This window comes from Canis lupus, chromosome 20, assembly GCF_003254725.2.
Source record: "Canis lupus dingo isolate Sandy chromosome 20, ASM325472v2, whole genome shotgun sequence".
Classification (NCBI taxonomy): Eukaryota; Metazoa; Chordata; class Mammalia; order Carnivora; family Canidae; genus Canis; species Canis lupus.
In genome coordinates this window covers 8,459,493-8,475,221 of record NC_064262.1, presented here as the reverse complement: position 1 = coordinate 8,475,221, position 15,729 = coordinate 8,459,493, and the positions used below count along the sequence as shown (strand labels likewise).

Genomic DNA, 15,729 nt, shown 5'->3' with positions numbered 1-15,729 from the left:
ATGGAGCCCATTGCAGTAGTGGATCCCAGGACCCCAGGATCACGCCCCAAGCCAAAGGCAGACGCTCAACCACTAAGCCACCCAGGAGGCCCCTAGAGAAGTTATTTTTAACCTTTCTTACCTAGTGTGGGATTCTTAACAATACCACCTGTGCTGGATATTGATTTTCGAAAAGCTCAATATACTTCATAACAGGATTATTTCTTGACTGAGACATTATGATGTTAATAAAACCAACCTAAGATTGGTGTCTCCTCTTCTTAGATGAAAGGTGACAAAATTTGTTGATGTTGAACTGATTAAACTCAAGCCCCAAATTATTTTTTATAGGAAATGTTTTTAGTTCAGGTCTTCTAATTACGTACTTAAATAACTTGATTTTTAACTTAAAATGGAAGGCTTTACAGCTCCCATATAAAGATTTTTTTCTTCTTAGTTTCAGCCCATTGTTCAAGTGCATTGAGATTTTGAAATCTTAACTTTGCATTATCTAGCTCTTTGTGATTTGCAGCTTTGATAAACTTGCCTTCTTTATCCTGTTCTTTTTTTTTCTTTATCCTGTTCTAAGCAGTTTTTAAAAACCCTGAGCATAAAAGGACCAGAAGAATGCAAATAGAAACATAATTATGCATCTATTAAACCATCCGTATTTGCTCATTCAGTACTGTGACTCTTGGGTGATTATTTCTGTTGAAATGTAAACCATTTAAATTAGAGTTGTATAAACTAGGAATGGTGTTTCCCGGTGAATTTTCAGATTATTAACAGCATGTACCTTCTTAGGAAACTGGATAACCAGTGGTTTAGGGGGCTTGGCTTAGGAGCCAATGAAAATATACAGTTGGGTCTTAAGGTTTTATATTTAGGAATGAATTTAATGTTTGTATTATTTTATCTTATAATCCTTTCTGTGCTTATTTCTGGCAATGATATGTGTTTTGGGCTATAATTTTCCAGAAGGCAGAAACCATATATAATTTTTTTTTAAAGATTCACTTATTTTAGAGAGAGGGGAGGGGTAGAGGGAGAGAGAAATCAAGCAGATTGTACTGAGTGTGGAGCCTGATGGGCTCGACCTCACAACCCTGAGATCACGACCAGAGCCAAAACCCAGGAGTCAGACACCTAACCAACTGTGCCACCCAGGCACCCCATATATAATTTTGTATGGAATTTTCCTAAGCAAAGCATTATACCCAATTCAGGATTTAAGATTTTCTTTATTGTGATGGTATTAGTAAAGAAGCTAGACTTTAAACTGGTTATTTACTTTGAGTCCATTAATGTCCATCTTCTGCCTTATTGCTTAGACATAATCAGTTCTTTTTGATCTAAAGAGAAATCAATTTAACTAGTTTTGAACTTTATAGATTGATTTCAAATATCCCCGGGAAGGCAGTATGATTGAGTGAGGAAATTGGGATTTAGAAGATCTGGATTCTAGTCCCAATTGGGTAGATAGGAAGGATGCTACCAGGCTTATAATTTATAAGTTCTTTCAGCTTCCTGGTCACTTCTTATCCATACATCAAATCCCACTGATCCTGAGAAAAAACTCAGAATTATGAAGGGTAATTTTGAGTAAAACAAAGATTTAAGTTTCCTTAAGTTAAAACGAGAGTTGGTGAGAAGAACTCTGACATCCTAAAAGGGCTATTAGCAAGTCTTGGTTCTGTAATAACTAATTTCCTCACACAGCTTTATTTTCTCTTCTCTTTTCCCCATCAAGGTCCTTAAGGATATTTGTCCATCCATTCTATCACTGGCTCAGAGTTTGTTGCACTCCCTAGACCAGAGTATCATTTTGTTTGGCAGTCTCCTATACAAATACTCATTTAAATTTTTTGACACTTACTGTCAGCAGGTATGTTGAAATATTTATTTTGGAAGGGAGGGAACAGGAAGAAATGAAATTCCAAGTGACTTGCATATTATATGTTTATTTCTTGTTGACTGGAAGGCATTTAAGCAAAAAGAACTCTGAACTGAAAGTTGGGAAAACTTAGTTCTATTCTTAGTCTAAGTAAAATGAGGAGACTGGATTGGAGGATCTAACACTGCGTTTTGAGCTCTAAAATTCCCTGAATTTAAAATGAAGGTCCACATCCAGTCTATTTAAATAAACCATGGGGGTAAAGAAGATGTGGTATATATACATATATATATATATGTATATATGTATACACACACACACAATGGAATATTAGCCATCGGAAAGGACAAATAGCATTTGCTTCGATGTGGATGGAACTGGAGGGTATTATATGCTGAGTGAAATAAGTCAATTGGAGAAGGACAATCATATGATTTCAATCATGTGTGAAATATAAGAAATAGTGAAAGAGATTATAAGGGAAAGGAGAGAAACTGAGTGGGGAAAAATTAGGAAGACAAACCACGAGAGACTCCTAACTCTGGGAAACAAACAAAGGGTTGCGGAAGGGAAGGCATGTTCCCACCTGGGATAACTGGGTGACGGGCACTAAGGAAAGGCACTTGGTGGGATGAGCACTGGGTGTTATACTATATGTTGCAAACTTTTTTTTTTTTTTCTTTTTAAAGATTTTATTTATTTATTCATGAGAGACACAGAGAGAGACAGACAGAGACACAGGCAGAGGGAGAAGTAGGCTCCATGCAGGGAGCCTGATGTGGGACTCGTTCCCAGGTCTCCAGGATCAAGACCTGGGCTGAAGGCAGGTGCTAAACCGGGGAGCCACCTGGGCTGCCCTATGTTGGCAAATTGAATTTAAATAAAAAATTTTACAAAAAGGAAAAGCATGGCTGAAAGGGCTGGGGTTATTGGGCAGTTTTCAGAGTATACAGGAAGAGAGCATTATTAAAATTTAACTGCGGATGATCAGCTGCCAGTTGATCCTGGAGTAGTTCTCTAGAAAAAATTGTGGTGAAAAACAAATGAAAGAGAAATGTCTGAGGATGTGACCCAGAACCCATCAATATAAGACACAAAATTTAATAGCACATATCCAGAGAGGGAGGGCTGTACTTATGGAAAATAATTATGAAAAGAACAGAATGTCTTATTTTGTATTTTTTGTGCATGCTATACTATTAACAATGTGAAAACATTTGAACAAAACTTGTAAAAATAAAGACAAATCTTTAAAGATTTAAACAGCAATAACAATAAAAATAAAGCAGAGCAATAAATTCAGCTAGCATGAGCTAGCTTCTACAGTTGAGAAAACCATGTGGCTCAGTATGGAGCAGCAGTATAATGGAAAGGGGGAATGGCATACAAGGTATTTTTTTGAACCATCTTAATGTCTTAGAGATACTGTCATGGCTCATGTTTGCTTGAAACATAGAAGTCTAACCTGTAAAAACCTTTAACTTCTTGAGTTGCATCTTTTTTTTTTAAGATTTTATTTTTAAGTAATCTCTATACCCAACATGGCGCTTGAACCCACAACTGCAAGATCAAAAGTTACACCTTCTAGCTGAGCCAGCCAGGCACTTTGAGCTCCATCTTTTTAGTAAATTTTAAACAGATTAAGTACAGCCATAGCTTAAAAGTACTATTTAATGTATATGAAAAAGAAAGACATGCTAGGGAAGGAAGATCAGGAGGGCTTAGATAGTGCTCACTGATAAATCTTAGGAAATAAGTCAAGAATGGATGTCATGTAGTTAGGTTGGCATAATCCTCAACCTCCTAAATCCAACATTAACGAAAAGTAAATAAATAGACAATGGCATAGGGCAGGCTGGGATTTTAACCAAGTTGAGATTGGAATGGTCTCAAGCATTAACCCTTTTAAGATGGCCATGTCATATTTTTATTCACACTGTTCTATTGACTCTTTATCGTATAGGAAGTGGTTGGTGCCCTGGTGACCCATATCTGCAGTGGGAGTGAAGCTGAAGTTGATACTGCATTGGATGCCCTACTAGAGTTGGTAGTTCTAAACCCATCTGCTATGAGGCTGAATGCTGTCTTTGTGAAGGTATCTGTCCCTCTGTTGACATATATTGAGTCCGTTTTCTTTCTTGCATGTATCTGAGGGATATCTGGCATCCATTAATTAGCAGCAATTTAATTCCTATTCTAGATACTGAGCACTATAATTGGTAGGAGAGGGTGGGAAGGAGGTGAAGTAATGGGCAAATAATAGAAAAAGAATAACTCATTTATGTATGTATTAATGCATTCAGCAAATACTTCTTTGTACCTATGTGCAGGCTCTACTCTGGGTGTTCTGTATATAAAACTTAGTTCTTGCCTTTGGTGATAGTGAAACATATAAACAAGTCACTGTAAATACAACATGAGAAATTTTGAGAAAGATAAAGTGCTATAAATACACCAGAGTAAGGATAATTTGGCCTTGGAAACTGGGTACTTCTTCAAAGACTAGATTTGAGTGATTTTTGAAGTTTGGGCATGATTCGGTAAGAGAAAAAGGAAGTGCATCTAGGCAGAAGACAGTTTAAACAAGCTTATTGGCACCCACGTCCATGAAATACCTCAAGGATGACAAGTAGACTGGCGTGGTTGGCAAATGGGACATATGGTGAGGGTTGGTGGGAGGTGAGGCTGTCCCACTGACATAGGACAGTGTCAGATTATGATGGGTCTCAAATACCATGCTAAAGAGTTTCAACTTTATAGGCCATAGAGAGCTATTAGAAGCTTTTAACAGGGAGTTGACATAATCACGTCTGGGCTTGGAATGGCAATTGTAGGTCATGTTATCCCCATAGTAGGGATGAGAAAGCTGAGGTTTTGCCCAAGGTCAAAAAGTATTTCCCTTATGACTTCTTCCACATCTGTAGAGAATGAATAAGTAATTCATGGAGTGGAAGCTGAGAAGGCATATTATGATAAGGAATAAAGTCAGAGATACAACTTCTGCAGAGTAATATTTTCACTGAGAAGGGAAGGGTGGAGAAGAAGAATAGGGAGAAACTAGGAGATACATTAGGTTGACTAACCCTTTGGGATCTGAGCACAGCTTGAGAGAACTTGAGCTTTTGTGGTTATCTGGATGCCTCTTATGCCTGTTCTAAGGATTTTAATTTTCTTATTTACAAAAAGAAAATATTAGTTGCTAACCTAATTTTTTTTCTCATAGGGCATTTTAGATTATCTGGATAATATGTCCCCTCAGCAGATACGAAAACTCTTTTATATTCTCAGCTCACTGGCATTTAGCAAACATGAAGCCAGCAGTCACATCCAGGTAACAGGCAGTGTGTTGAGAAACCTTTAAAACTTTAAACTTCTATAATTAAAATTCACTGATCAAAATCACTCTTACCTGTGTACAAGGTAAGAAATCAAGTATATAGCCATAGTCTAAGCACTTACTCATTTTTTTCTTACTATAAACATTGTCTACTGTGTACCAAGCATAAAGATGGTAAATATATTAGACCTTCTACCCTCAAGTAGCTAAGTCTGTTAGGGTAGAAATGGGTCTGTAATCAGCTGACTGTGGAACTGAGTAAAAAAAGCTGTTCAGGTTCTGTACTGAGTGCTGTGGGGACACAGAGAATGACCTTGTTTTCTAGGGAACATCTACATCTGTCGTGAACTACTTCTGGACTTGCTTTCATTTGTGGACACCATTCACTGAGAGAGTCGGCAAAAGGACTGAAACAGGAGATTACATTGCAGTCATAACACACCTCTTTTGTATCTTTAGTGCCACCCCGTGGCAGTAATCTATACTGGACTGTGACTTTGAACAGCCAACACCTTTTGTTAATTAAAAAAAAAAAAAAGCAAGCGAGGTAATATACATACATAGCACAAAATTCAAAAGGTATGGAAGGTGGTGAAAAATAAGTTTCCCCCCTCCCCTGCAATCAGTCCTCCAGGCATCTGGTTCGCTAAAGGCAATCACCTTTAACTAGTTTATAGCTTTCTGAGCTGTCCTGGACATTTACAAATTTGTATTTAGCTATATTCCATTCCTTATCCTTTTGTTCTGCATCTTGTTTCATTTAGCAGTGTATTTTGGAGATGGCTTCATATCAGTAATATAGAGCTACATCATTATTTTAAAGATTTTTATGTATTTGAGAGAGAGAGAATGCATGTGCAAGCAGAGGGGAGGAGCAGAGGGAGAAGCTGACTCCCCGCTGACCAGGGAGCCCCATGCAGGACATGATTTCGGGACCCTGGGGTCATGACCTGAGCCGAAGGCAGATGCTTTACTGGCTGAGCCACCCAGTTGCCTTCATTATTTTATTTTTTAATGTTGGTAAAATATACATAACAAATTTTACTATTTTAACCCATTTTTAAGTGGCATTAAGTTCATTAAGAATGTTGTGGTAACTGTCACCATTGTCTATATCCAGAACTTTTTGTTATCCCAGAAACTCCATCCATTAAGCAATAACTCCCCATTTTCCTTCCTCCAGTCCTTGGTTACCTCTAATCTACTTCCTGTCTCTGAATTTGCCAGTTCTGGGTACCTCATTTAAATAGTCATATGAGGGATCCCTGGGTGGTGCAGCGGTTTGGTGCCTGCCTTTGGCCCAGGGCGTGATCCTGGAGACCCGGGATCGAATCTCACATCAGGCTCCCGGTGCATGGAGCCTGCTTCTCCCTCTGCCTGTGTCTCTGCCTCTCTCTCTCTCTCTGTGACTATCATAAATAAATAAAAATTTTAAAAAAATTTGTCATATGAGTGCTTGCTTCGGCAGCACATATACTAGTCATATGAGGGACGCCTAGGTGGCTGAGCGGTTAAGCATCTGCCTTCAGCCCAGGGCGTGATCCTGGAGTCCCAGGATCGAGTACCACATTGGGCTCCCTGCATGGAGCCTGCTTCTCTCTCTTCCTGTGTCTCTGTCTCTCTCTCTCTGTGTCTCTCATGAATAAATAAATAAAATCTTAAAATAAGTGAATAGTAATATGAGGGGTGTCTAGGTGGCTCAGTTGGTTAAGCTTCCAACTCCTGATTTCAGCTCAGGTCATGATCTCGGGATTGTGAGATCAAGCCCTGTGTTTGATCCATGCTGGATGTGGAGCCTGCTTAAGATTCTTTCTCCCTCTCTAAAAAAGAAAGTAATAATAAAATTCATTGTCTTTTCACTCTTGATAGTGTCCTTTGATGGAGTGGTTTTTTTTTTTTTTTTTTTTTTTTAAGATTTTATTTATTCATGAGAGAGAGTGCAAGGCAGAGACATAGGCAGAGGGAGAAGCAGGCTCCATGCAAGGAGCTCGACGTGGGACTCGATCCCGGGACTCCAGGATCACGCCCTGGCCCGAAGGCAGGCGCTAAACTGCTGAGCCACCCAGGGATCCCCCTTTGATGGAGTTTTGATGAAGTCCCAATATATCTTTTTCTTTTGTTCCTTGTACTTTTAGTGTCATACTTAGTAAAAACCATTCTCCAATTCAAAGTCATGAGGATTTTTCCCTTTATTTTCTTCTAAGAGTCTTACAGTTTTAGCTCTTAAATTTAGGTTGTTGATTCATTTTGAGTTAATTTTTGTGTATGGTTAAAGGTAAGGGTTCATTTAATTTTGCGTGGGTGTGGGTTGTGGGTATCAAATTTTTTCAGTATCTTTTGTGTGTGTGTGGTTTTTTTTTCAGCACCTTATATTGAAAAGACTATATACCTTCCCATTTGAATGGTGTTAGCACCTTTTTTTTTTTTTTTTTTTTTAAGATTTTATTTATCCATTCATGAGAGATACAGGGAAAGAGGCAGAGACATAGGCAGAGGGGAAAGCTGGCTCCATGCAGGGAGCCTGATGCAGGACTCTATCCCAGGATCGTGACCTGAGCCGAAGGCAGACGCTCAACCACTGAGCCACTCAGGTGTCCTTGATCTTAGCATCTTTACAGAAAATCAATTGACCATATATGTGAGGGTTTATTTCTGGTCTCTATCCATTTGTGTATGTGCTTCCTATGCAGGTAGCACACTATCTTAATTGCTGTGGCTTCATAGTAATCTTGAAATTGAAAGATTGTAATAATTCCAAAATTGAAATTTTAAAGAACATGTTCTTTTTCAAGATTGTTTTGGTTATTTGGGGTCCCTTGAAATTCCATATGGATTTTAGGATGAGTTTTTCTATATCTAAAGAATTCTGTTGTGATTTTAATAAAGATTACAAAGAACGTGCACGTCACTTTGAGTACTATCATTATCTTAACAATATTAAGTCTTCCAATTCAGGAATATGGATATCTTTCCATTTATTTAGGTCTTCTTTAATATCTTTCAACATTGTTTTATAGTTTTAATGTATAAGTCTTTTGTCTCCTAGGTAAATTTTCCTAAGTATTTTTTTCTATTCTATTTTATTATTTTAGTTGAGCAGGCATCAACATTACAATAATTCACATATCCCTATCAAGCAAGTATTACAACAATCACAATGACTGCTGTTATTTTTGAACATCTGCTTTATTTCTGACACTGTTCTAGAACATTTTTTAATTTGTCTCTCATCCTTCCAAAACCTTCTCCGTTTTATAGATGAAAAAAATTGAGACTCAGAGATGAAATAACTTGCAAAAAGGCCACACAGTAGATGGTAGAACCTTGCTGCTTTAGGTGTTTTGGCTCCATTACCCACAGGCTCTTGCTGTACTATTCCAGCATCTTCATCTTTCTCTACCATGTCTTCCTTGCAGGATGATATGCATCTGGTGATACGAAAGCAGCTCTCTAGCACCGTATTCAAATACAAACTCATTGGTATTATTGGTGCTGTCACCATGGCTGGCATCATGGCAGCAGACAGGTATGCATGGAAATTCTGACTTCTGTGGCTCAAGGTCAGTTAATCAGGTTGCCCCCTTACAAATAAGTATTACATTACATTGTAGATGTCATTATAATGTTAAGCATTAAACCCAGAATAAGAGTAGTAAGCAAATGTTTGTTGCAACTTTTCCATTCTCCCTTCTAATTTTGACTGTAAATACTTCATATAATTTTTACAGAATGTGATCATAATCATTAGAGTCTGATGGTTAAAAACCGGGGATTGTTAAGAAATAAAAGAGTAGAAATGTTTCCACAAAAGGGGAACAGAATATCCTGGAATGCATTTTTCCTGCATTAGCACCTCTCCCAGGCACTAGAATTATAGGTTTCTCCATTACTGAGTTACGCTGTCTGGGACATCATTCTGTTGGATACAAATAAGGTCTTCTTGTGGATTTTTTTTCCGCCCTTGCACTTTGATGTCACAATTGTAGCACCTAAAGGAGCATCAGAGTTGGGTCTTGATAAGATGTTGCCATTGCAAAATGACTTTGGATTTCAGTTCATGCTCCTTAGAGATAATTTGTTAGGAATTCCTGGGACCTCAGGAGACATTCTTAGAATTGGCATTAGTAATTCACGGAGGCTACATAGTGTACTGGTTAAGAGTTCATTCTTTAGAGCCATACCACTTGAGAGCATTAACTGCTTAGAGCGGTGCCCAGTGCTTGTTCTTAGGTTATTACTAATTTAGTGTGCCCTGAAAAAAAACTGAGATCTGCATTGTTTGCTCTAATCCACATTTTGTATATAAATAGTCCTCTGTGCCTTCATGCACTTTTATCTCCACCCACATCCCAGGGATGGCAGGATTCATACACTTATTGCCAGTTCTTACAAAATATTGTAAAAGTGAAGCTAAAATTCCTTATTTTTAAAGTAGATCTTCAAATTTGACCCAAGGGAGAACAGACCTGAGCAATGAAGAGTACACACAGGTGAGTTCTTATAATGTAGTTGGATATGATTATGAATAACTGAGGAATTGCATCTGGTCACTGTCAGTTTACCAGAAAGAGTGCTTTTTTTTTTCTTTTTTTTTTTCCAAAATATGTTTTCCTGAATTCATGGCTTTTGTGATTTGTACCACTCTTATGGCACCTAGAATCTGATGGCATGGGTTCCATTTATTTCTGTATTTATCTAACTTTCTTAATTAAGTTGTAAATTCCTATAGAGCAAGAAAGTGAGCCATGTTCATAGAATAGCAAACAGCATAGGGACAAGTGAGTGTACAACTGGAGAATTGGAGATAAAGCTAGTTCAGAGGTAGAAAACAGAGTGCCTTCCTTGAATGTGAATCAAGATATTTTGACTTAATTTTTTACATAGTAGCAGTCTTTAAGGGTTTCTTAGCATAGACATGACATAACCAAAGCTTTGCGATAGAAAAATTAATCCAGTTTTATATTTCCAATGAATTGGAGAAGAGATATTAGAAAGAGTTGGGCTTGTCAGGAAGCTCAGGAAAACCTCAGGTGAGTGGTAGTAAGAGCTTTGCCAGTGAAATTGGAAGGAGAAACTTACTACTAAATGGGGTGAATGGTGTTTAGGAAATGTTGGCAGCCCAGTTGGCAGCCCAGTTTACTCTTTCTCTTTGGCTACTCCAGGTGACCTCCTTGCTTCAGTTAGTTCATTCTTGCAGTGAGCAGTCTCCCCAGGCCTCTGCACTTTATTATGATGAATTTGCTAATCTAATCCAAGGAGGAAAGCTGGCTCCAAAAGCCCTGGTAAGGCCCAGAATCTTTTCTTAAAGCAGTGAAGCAGGGAAAATGCTTTTTATTCCACATTCTTCAAGACCTTCTGTCTGTTACAGTGCAAAAATAGATCATCCTGGGGATCCCTGGGTGGCGCAGCGGTTTGGCGCCTGCCTTTGGCCCAGGGCGCAATCCTGGAGACCCGGGATCGAATCCCACGTCGCGCTCCTGGTGCATGGAGCCTGCTTCTCCCTCTGCCTGTGTCTCTGCCCCTCTCTCTCTCTCTCTCTCTCTGACTATCATAAATAAATAAAAATTAAAAAAAAATAGATCATCCTATGAGCTCTCCCATGTTCTAGTTGGGAAGGCTGTTCTGACTTGCCCTAACTCCAGCTTCACCACTGAGGCCTCCTTCACATAATAACAATAGTAATAGTAACAGTGAGGATTATAATAGTATTGTTGATGTTGTTGATAGCCACTATGTATTCTATGCCAGGGACTGTGTTAAGCATTTTTCACGTGTTATATGTTTTCCACTTCATAATAATGGGGCACATAATAATGTTATTCTCTTCTTAGAAATGAGGAAACTGGGGCGTCTGCGTGTCTCAGTCAGTTAAGCTTCTACCTTTGGCTCAGGTCATGATCCCAGTGTCCTGGGATCAAGCCCTGCATCAGACTCTCTGCTCAGTGGGGAGGAGTCTGCTTCTCCCTGTCTCCCTCCCCCTACTTGTGCTCTCCTCCTCTCTCTCTCTCTCTCTCTCTCTCAAATAAAATCTTTTTAAAAAAGAGAAATGAGGAAACTAAGGCTTAGAAAGAGTATTAGTTTGTCTAGGCTCTACAGCAAGTATACCATGGCCTATATAGCCTTGTTTGTTTGTGCTTACTTTCTGAAGGAATGGGTTGGGCAGACCATCCTCAATGATTTCCAGGATGCCTTTGTGGTGGATTTCTGTGTTTCTCCAGAAGGGTAAGTACTGTAGACCCACTAACTTGATTGTACTGGTGAAGAAATTATGTCAGTAGTTGGTACAAACACTAGAAGACTCTTGACCTCTGCCAAGTCTTGCCCAGTCTTCTTTCTTCCCAACACCCCAGGTCCAGAATTGCTAAAAGCTTCCACTTGTTCTTTCTCTTTCTCATTTCTTCTCATAAGAGGGAAGGTTGGTTTGTTCTAACGGATTCCCATGTGAACATGCATACTCTTGGGGCATCAAATTCTGGGTTCTCTCCACAGTGACTATCCATTTCCTGTGAAAGCTCTCTATGGACTAGAAGAATACAGTAGTCATGATGGGATCGTCATCAACCTCCTACCACTGATGTTCTCTCAGGACTTTGCAAAAGATGGGGGTAGAATGACTTCAAAGGAATCAGATCAAAAGTCAGTGTACTTTGTCTTCTAAAACTTCTGTTGTTGTTTTGAATGTTTATGGGGTATTCCACACTTTTTGCAGTCTGTTGAGAACTTGATGGAAAAGGGTTTCTGGGGTGCCTGGGTGGCTCAGTCAGTTAAGTGTCTGCCTTCAGCTCAGGTCATGATCCCAGGGTTTAGGGATTGAGCCCTGCATGGGGCTTCCTGCTTGGCAGGGGGTCTGCTTCTCTCTCTCTCTCTCTCTCTCTCTCTCTCTGCTGCTTGCCTTGCTCATGTTTCTCTTTCTCTCTCTCTCATTCTCTCTCACTTTCATTCTCAAATAAATAAAATCTTTAAAAAGGGGAGGGGTTTCTCCTTAGGTGGTATTTGGAGGGATTAGCAAGGATGAGGGAGATTCCTTGTTTTTTCTTGGACCCTGTGGTTGGGGTTTGCATTGCCTCATGAAAGCCAACAACTCTAGTGAGGCTGTTTGTGTTTCTGTTCCTTTCTCCAATTAACATACTTGTTTGCCTTTGCCACTTTCCCTCCCTCTTTCCATCTTATTTCTGCTTCTAGTAACTCACAGATAATCACTTTATTCAGCCCCTGCCTTCTTCCACATTAGTTCATTGTTTATTTGTTGAGCATCCATTAAATTCCTTGACATGTTTCTTTATTTTTTTTTTAATTTTTATTTATTTATGATAGTAACAGAGAGACAGAGAGAGAGAGAGAGGCAGAGACACAGGCAGAGGGAGAAGCAGGCTCCATGCACCGGGAGCCCGACGTGGGACTCGATCCCGGGTCTCCAGGATCGCGCCCTGGGCCAAAGGCAGGCGCCAAACCGCTGCGCCACCCAGGGTTCCCCCTTGACATATTTCTTAAAAGTAGACATTTATTTGGGGCAAAACTCTTTAATTATAAGGTTAGGCTCCCTATAAACATGTTCTAATATACTTATAAAGTATTATTTAGAAATGGACTTTTCCTTCCCAGAGTGGTGTCTCCGTTGTGCCTGGCTCCCTATTTCCGGTTACTGAGACTTTGTGTGGAGAGACAACATGATGGAAACTTGGAGGAGATTGATGGTTTATTAGGTATAGGATGAAGTTATCACATCCTTTCTTCTTTGTAACCTTTCTTTGATAATCTTAAGGAAGGAACAAACCAGTACATAGTGTATGTGGGAAGGAATTTTTTAACTCCACAGTGTAGAATAGCAGTAATAATTGAACTCCAAAGACAAAATAATACGTACAGATTTCTGTCATGTTGACAAATCAGTCATCATCATAGTTCCTCATTGCTTTCTGGCCCTCGCCTCTAGTTTTGCAAGTACTTCTTAATTATATTTAATTTTGCTACATGATATGGCAGTAATTTTGAGACTAACCAAAGCTTGACTTTCAAATACAAGTTAAAGGGGAAAGTAAGTAGAAGGAGAGGTAGGTGGCTCTAGGGGTAGCATCCAGGTTCCATTGACTTGAAATAAAGAGAGTTAAAAATGTTTGTTCTTTTCTTTCAGATTGTCCTATATTCCTCACTGACCTGGAGCCAGGAGAGAGGCTGGAGTCCATGTCTGTTAAAGAGCATTCATTCATGTGTTCACTCATATTTCTTACTCTCAACTGGTTCCGAGAGGTAAGCAGAGTTAATAGAACATTTCACCTATTGTCTGTAGTTCTTCTTGAAACTATTTCTTGGTTCTCATGGGACTCAAAAGTCTCTACTAAACACTAACCCTTATGTGCTTTTCCAGCTGTCATGTCCCATTTTCCCCCAGCTATATGTACGTTTTGGTGTAGCCAAATCAGAATACTTAGAATTCACCTAATGTTGTTCATACTTTACTAGTTCAAGCCTTTTTGTTGTATTTTTCCTTTTGCCTGAAATAAACTCACCTCCTCCATTGTGAAAATGTGATTCACCCTTTGCATGGGTATGTGCTTCATTATTCGATTCAGTGAGATCAAGTGAGTGATGGTTTTCCCCTTCCTTTGGAATTTTTGTGCTTAGTGAAATCCTCGATAGTGAAACATGAAAACAACAGTAATATCTTATATTTATATCTCACTTCCTTTCTAATGCATATTATTTCGAAGAATGTTCACTGAAATGATCTCTTCTTATCCTCACAATTATAATGTAGGCAGGACAGGTATTATTATCCTTGTTTTACACCTATGCAGTCACAGATACAGAGAGTTCAAAGTCAGTAAAAATAATCAAGTACTTACATTGTGAAAAAACTGGGCTTTTTTTTAAGATTTATTTATTCATGAGAGACACAGGGGAGTGGGGAGAGACAGAGGCAGAGACACAGGCAGAGGGAGAAGCAAGCTTTCTGCAAGGAGCTTGACTTGATGTGGGACTCAATCCTGGATCCTGGGATCATGCCCTGAGCCAAAGGCCGACACTCAACCACTGAGCCGCCCAGGTGTCCCCTTATTTCTTTATTTACATTATTTAATCCATATAACAACTGCATTCTCATTTTATAGTTGAAGAGGTAAAAACTCAGAAAGGCTAATAATGACCTGGCTAGGGTCATACAGCTAGTAGCAGTGTAGGACTTGTTTCATCAAAGTGTGTGCTCTCTAGTCACTATACTATTCCACTTGTTACTTAATTAGACATCAGTAGAACTAGGATTAAAAGTCAGATCTCTTGTATTGGCTCAGGGCTTTTCTTTCTTTCTTTTTTATTTTTTTAAAGATTTTATTTATTTATTCATGAGAGACACAGAGAGGCAGAGACACAGGCAAAGGGAGAAGCTGGTTCCCCTCAGGGAGTCTGATGTGGGACTTGATTCCTGAACCCCAGGATCACACCCTGAGCCGAAAGCAGAGCGCAACTGCTGAGCCATACAGGCATCCCAACTCAAGGCTTTTCTATACCTCTGTAGCATCTTTTGAGAACACCTTTACATTTACAGACTAAACTCACAGATCCTAGTGCTGAATAGCATTTTTTTAGCTCTGGATAAATGATGCAAACAAGGTTAAAATTGGAACCATTCCAAGTATGAGAATACAATTTGTACTTTTCCAGGTTGTAAATGCCTTTTGCCAGCAAACATCACCTGAGATGAAGGGGAAGGTGCTCACCCGATTAAAGCATATTGTGGAGCTTCAGAGAATCCTGGAAAAGTACTTGGCAGGTAAGGAAAAGTGTCTTATTATGGTACCTTTGCTAGGATGGCAGTGAGGAGATAATTTCACTTTTAAGCCAAGCTCAATGATAGCCATCCCCTACTCATCTGGGATAAGAAAAAGTATGCTCAACAAGATTTTAAAAAATGTTCTTCTTTGCTTAAGAAAATAAAAAATAGCATTGGTCGAGCTTTTTATAAGGTAACTTTTCTTATTTAGATGTCAACCTTTCAGTGCCCTTTGCTTTCCTGAACATAGTTATGAACCAGGAGTAAAGCTGAAAGATCTCTTAATACCTTCTGACCATTAAATAAACTTGTTCAAAGTGCTAGGTAGATTCTCTGGGGAAAACATAGAGCCTCTATCAGGCCCTCATTTAAGTAATTGTGTGTAAAACAAACTTCTATGTGACCAAATATTAGTATCTTTAGATTTTAGGATCCCTGGGTGGCTCAGCGGTTTAGTCCCTGCCTTTGGCCCAGGCCGTGATCCTGAAGTCCCAGGATCGAGTCCCACATCAGGCTCCCTGCCTAGAGCCTGCTTCTCCCTCTGCCTGTGTCTCTGCCTGCCTCTCTCTCTCTCTTTATCTGTCTCTCATGAATAAATAAATAAAATCTTTAAAAATAATAATGATGATGTCTTCAGATTTTAAATAAGGGTTAATTTATTTTTAGTTCTTATCTGCTTGGATATTTTATATCATTATTATTTTTTTTAAGATTTTATTTCATTATTCATGAAAGACACAGAGAGAGAGAGAG

General features: G+C 39.0%; 1 protein-coding gene across 9 annotated transcripts in view; it reads left to right on the top strand.

The window, feature by feature from the left end:
- Positions 1 to 15,729, top strand: part of FANCD2 (FA complementation group D2) — a 57,012-nt gene that overhangs the window by 17,826 nt on the left and 23,457 nt on the right. For 6 of the 9 annotated variants that reach the window (XM_025450017.3, XM_049098574.1, XM_025450031.3 and 3 more), the window contains exons 16-26: positions 1,730 to 1,864; positions 3,837 to 3,968; positions 5,097 to 5,204; positions 8,627 to 8,736; positions 9,643 to 9,700; positions 10,373 to 10,492; positions 11,359 to 11,432; positions 11,700 to 11,846; positions 12,813 to 12,913; positions 13,342 to 13,457; positions 14,868 to 14,976. In XM_025450017.3, the coding sequence (XP_025305802.1) occupies positions 1,730 to 1,864; positions 3,837 to 3,968; positions 5,097 to 5,204; positions 8,627 to 8,736; positions 9,643 to 9,700; positions 10,373 to 10,492; positions 11,359 to 11,432; positions 11,700 to 11,846; positions 12,813 to 12,913; positions 13,342 to 13,457; positions 14,868 to 14,976 (1,210 nt within the window). Of the gene's footprint in view, positions 1 to 1,729; positions 1,865 to 3,836; positions 3,969 to 5,096; positions 5,205 to 5,535; positions 8,108 to 8,626; positions 8,737 to 9,642; positions 9,701 to 10,372; positions 10,493 to 11,358; positions 11,433 to 11,699; positions 11,847 to 12,812; positions 12,914 to 13,341; positions 13,458 to 14,867; positions 14,977 to 15,729 lie in introns of those variants that run through there. The other 3 variants (XM_049098576.1, XR_007404425.1, XM_049098577.1) reach the window with 3 other exon arrangements.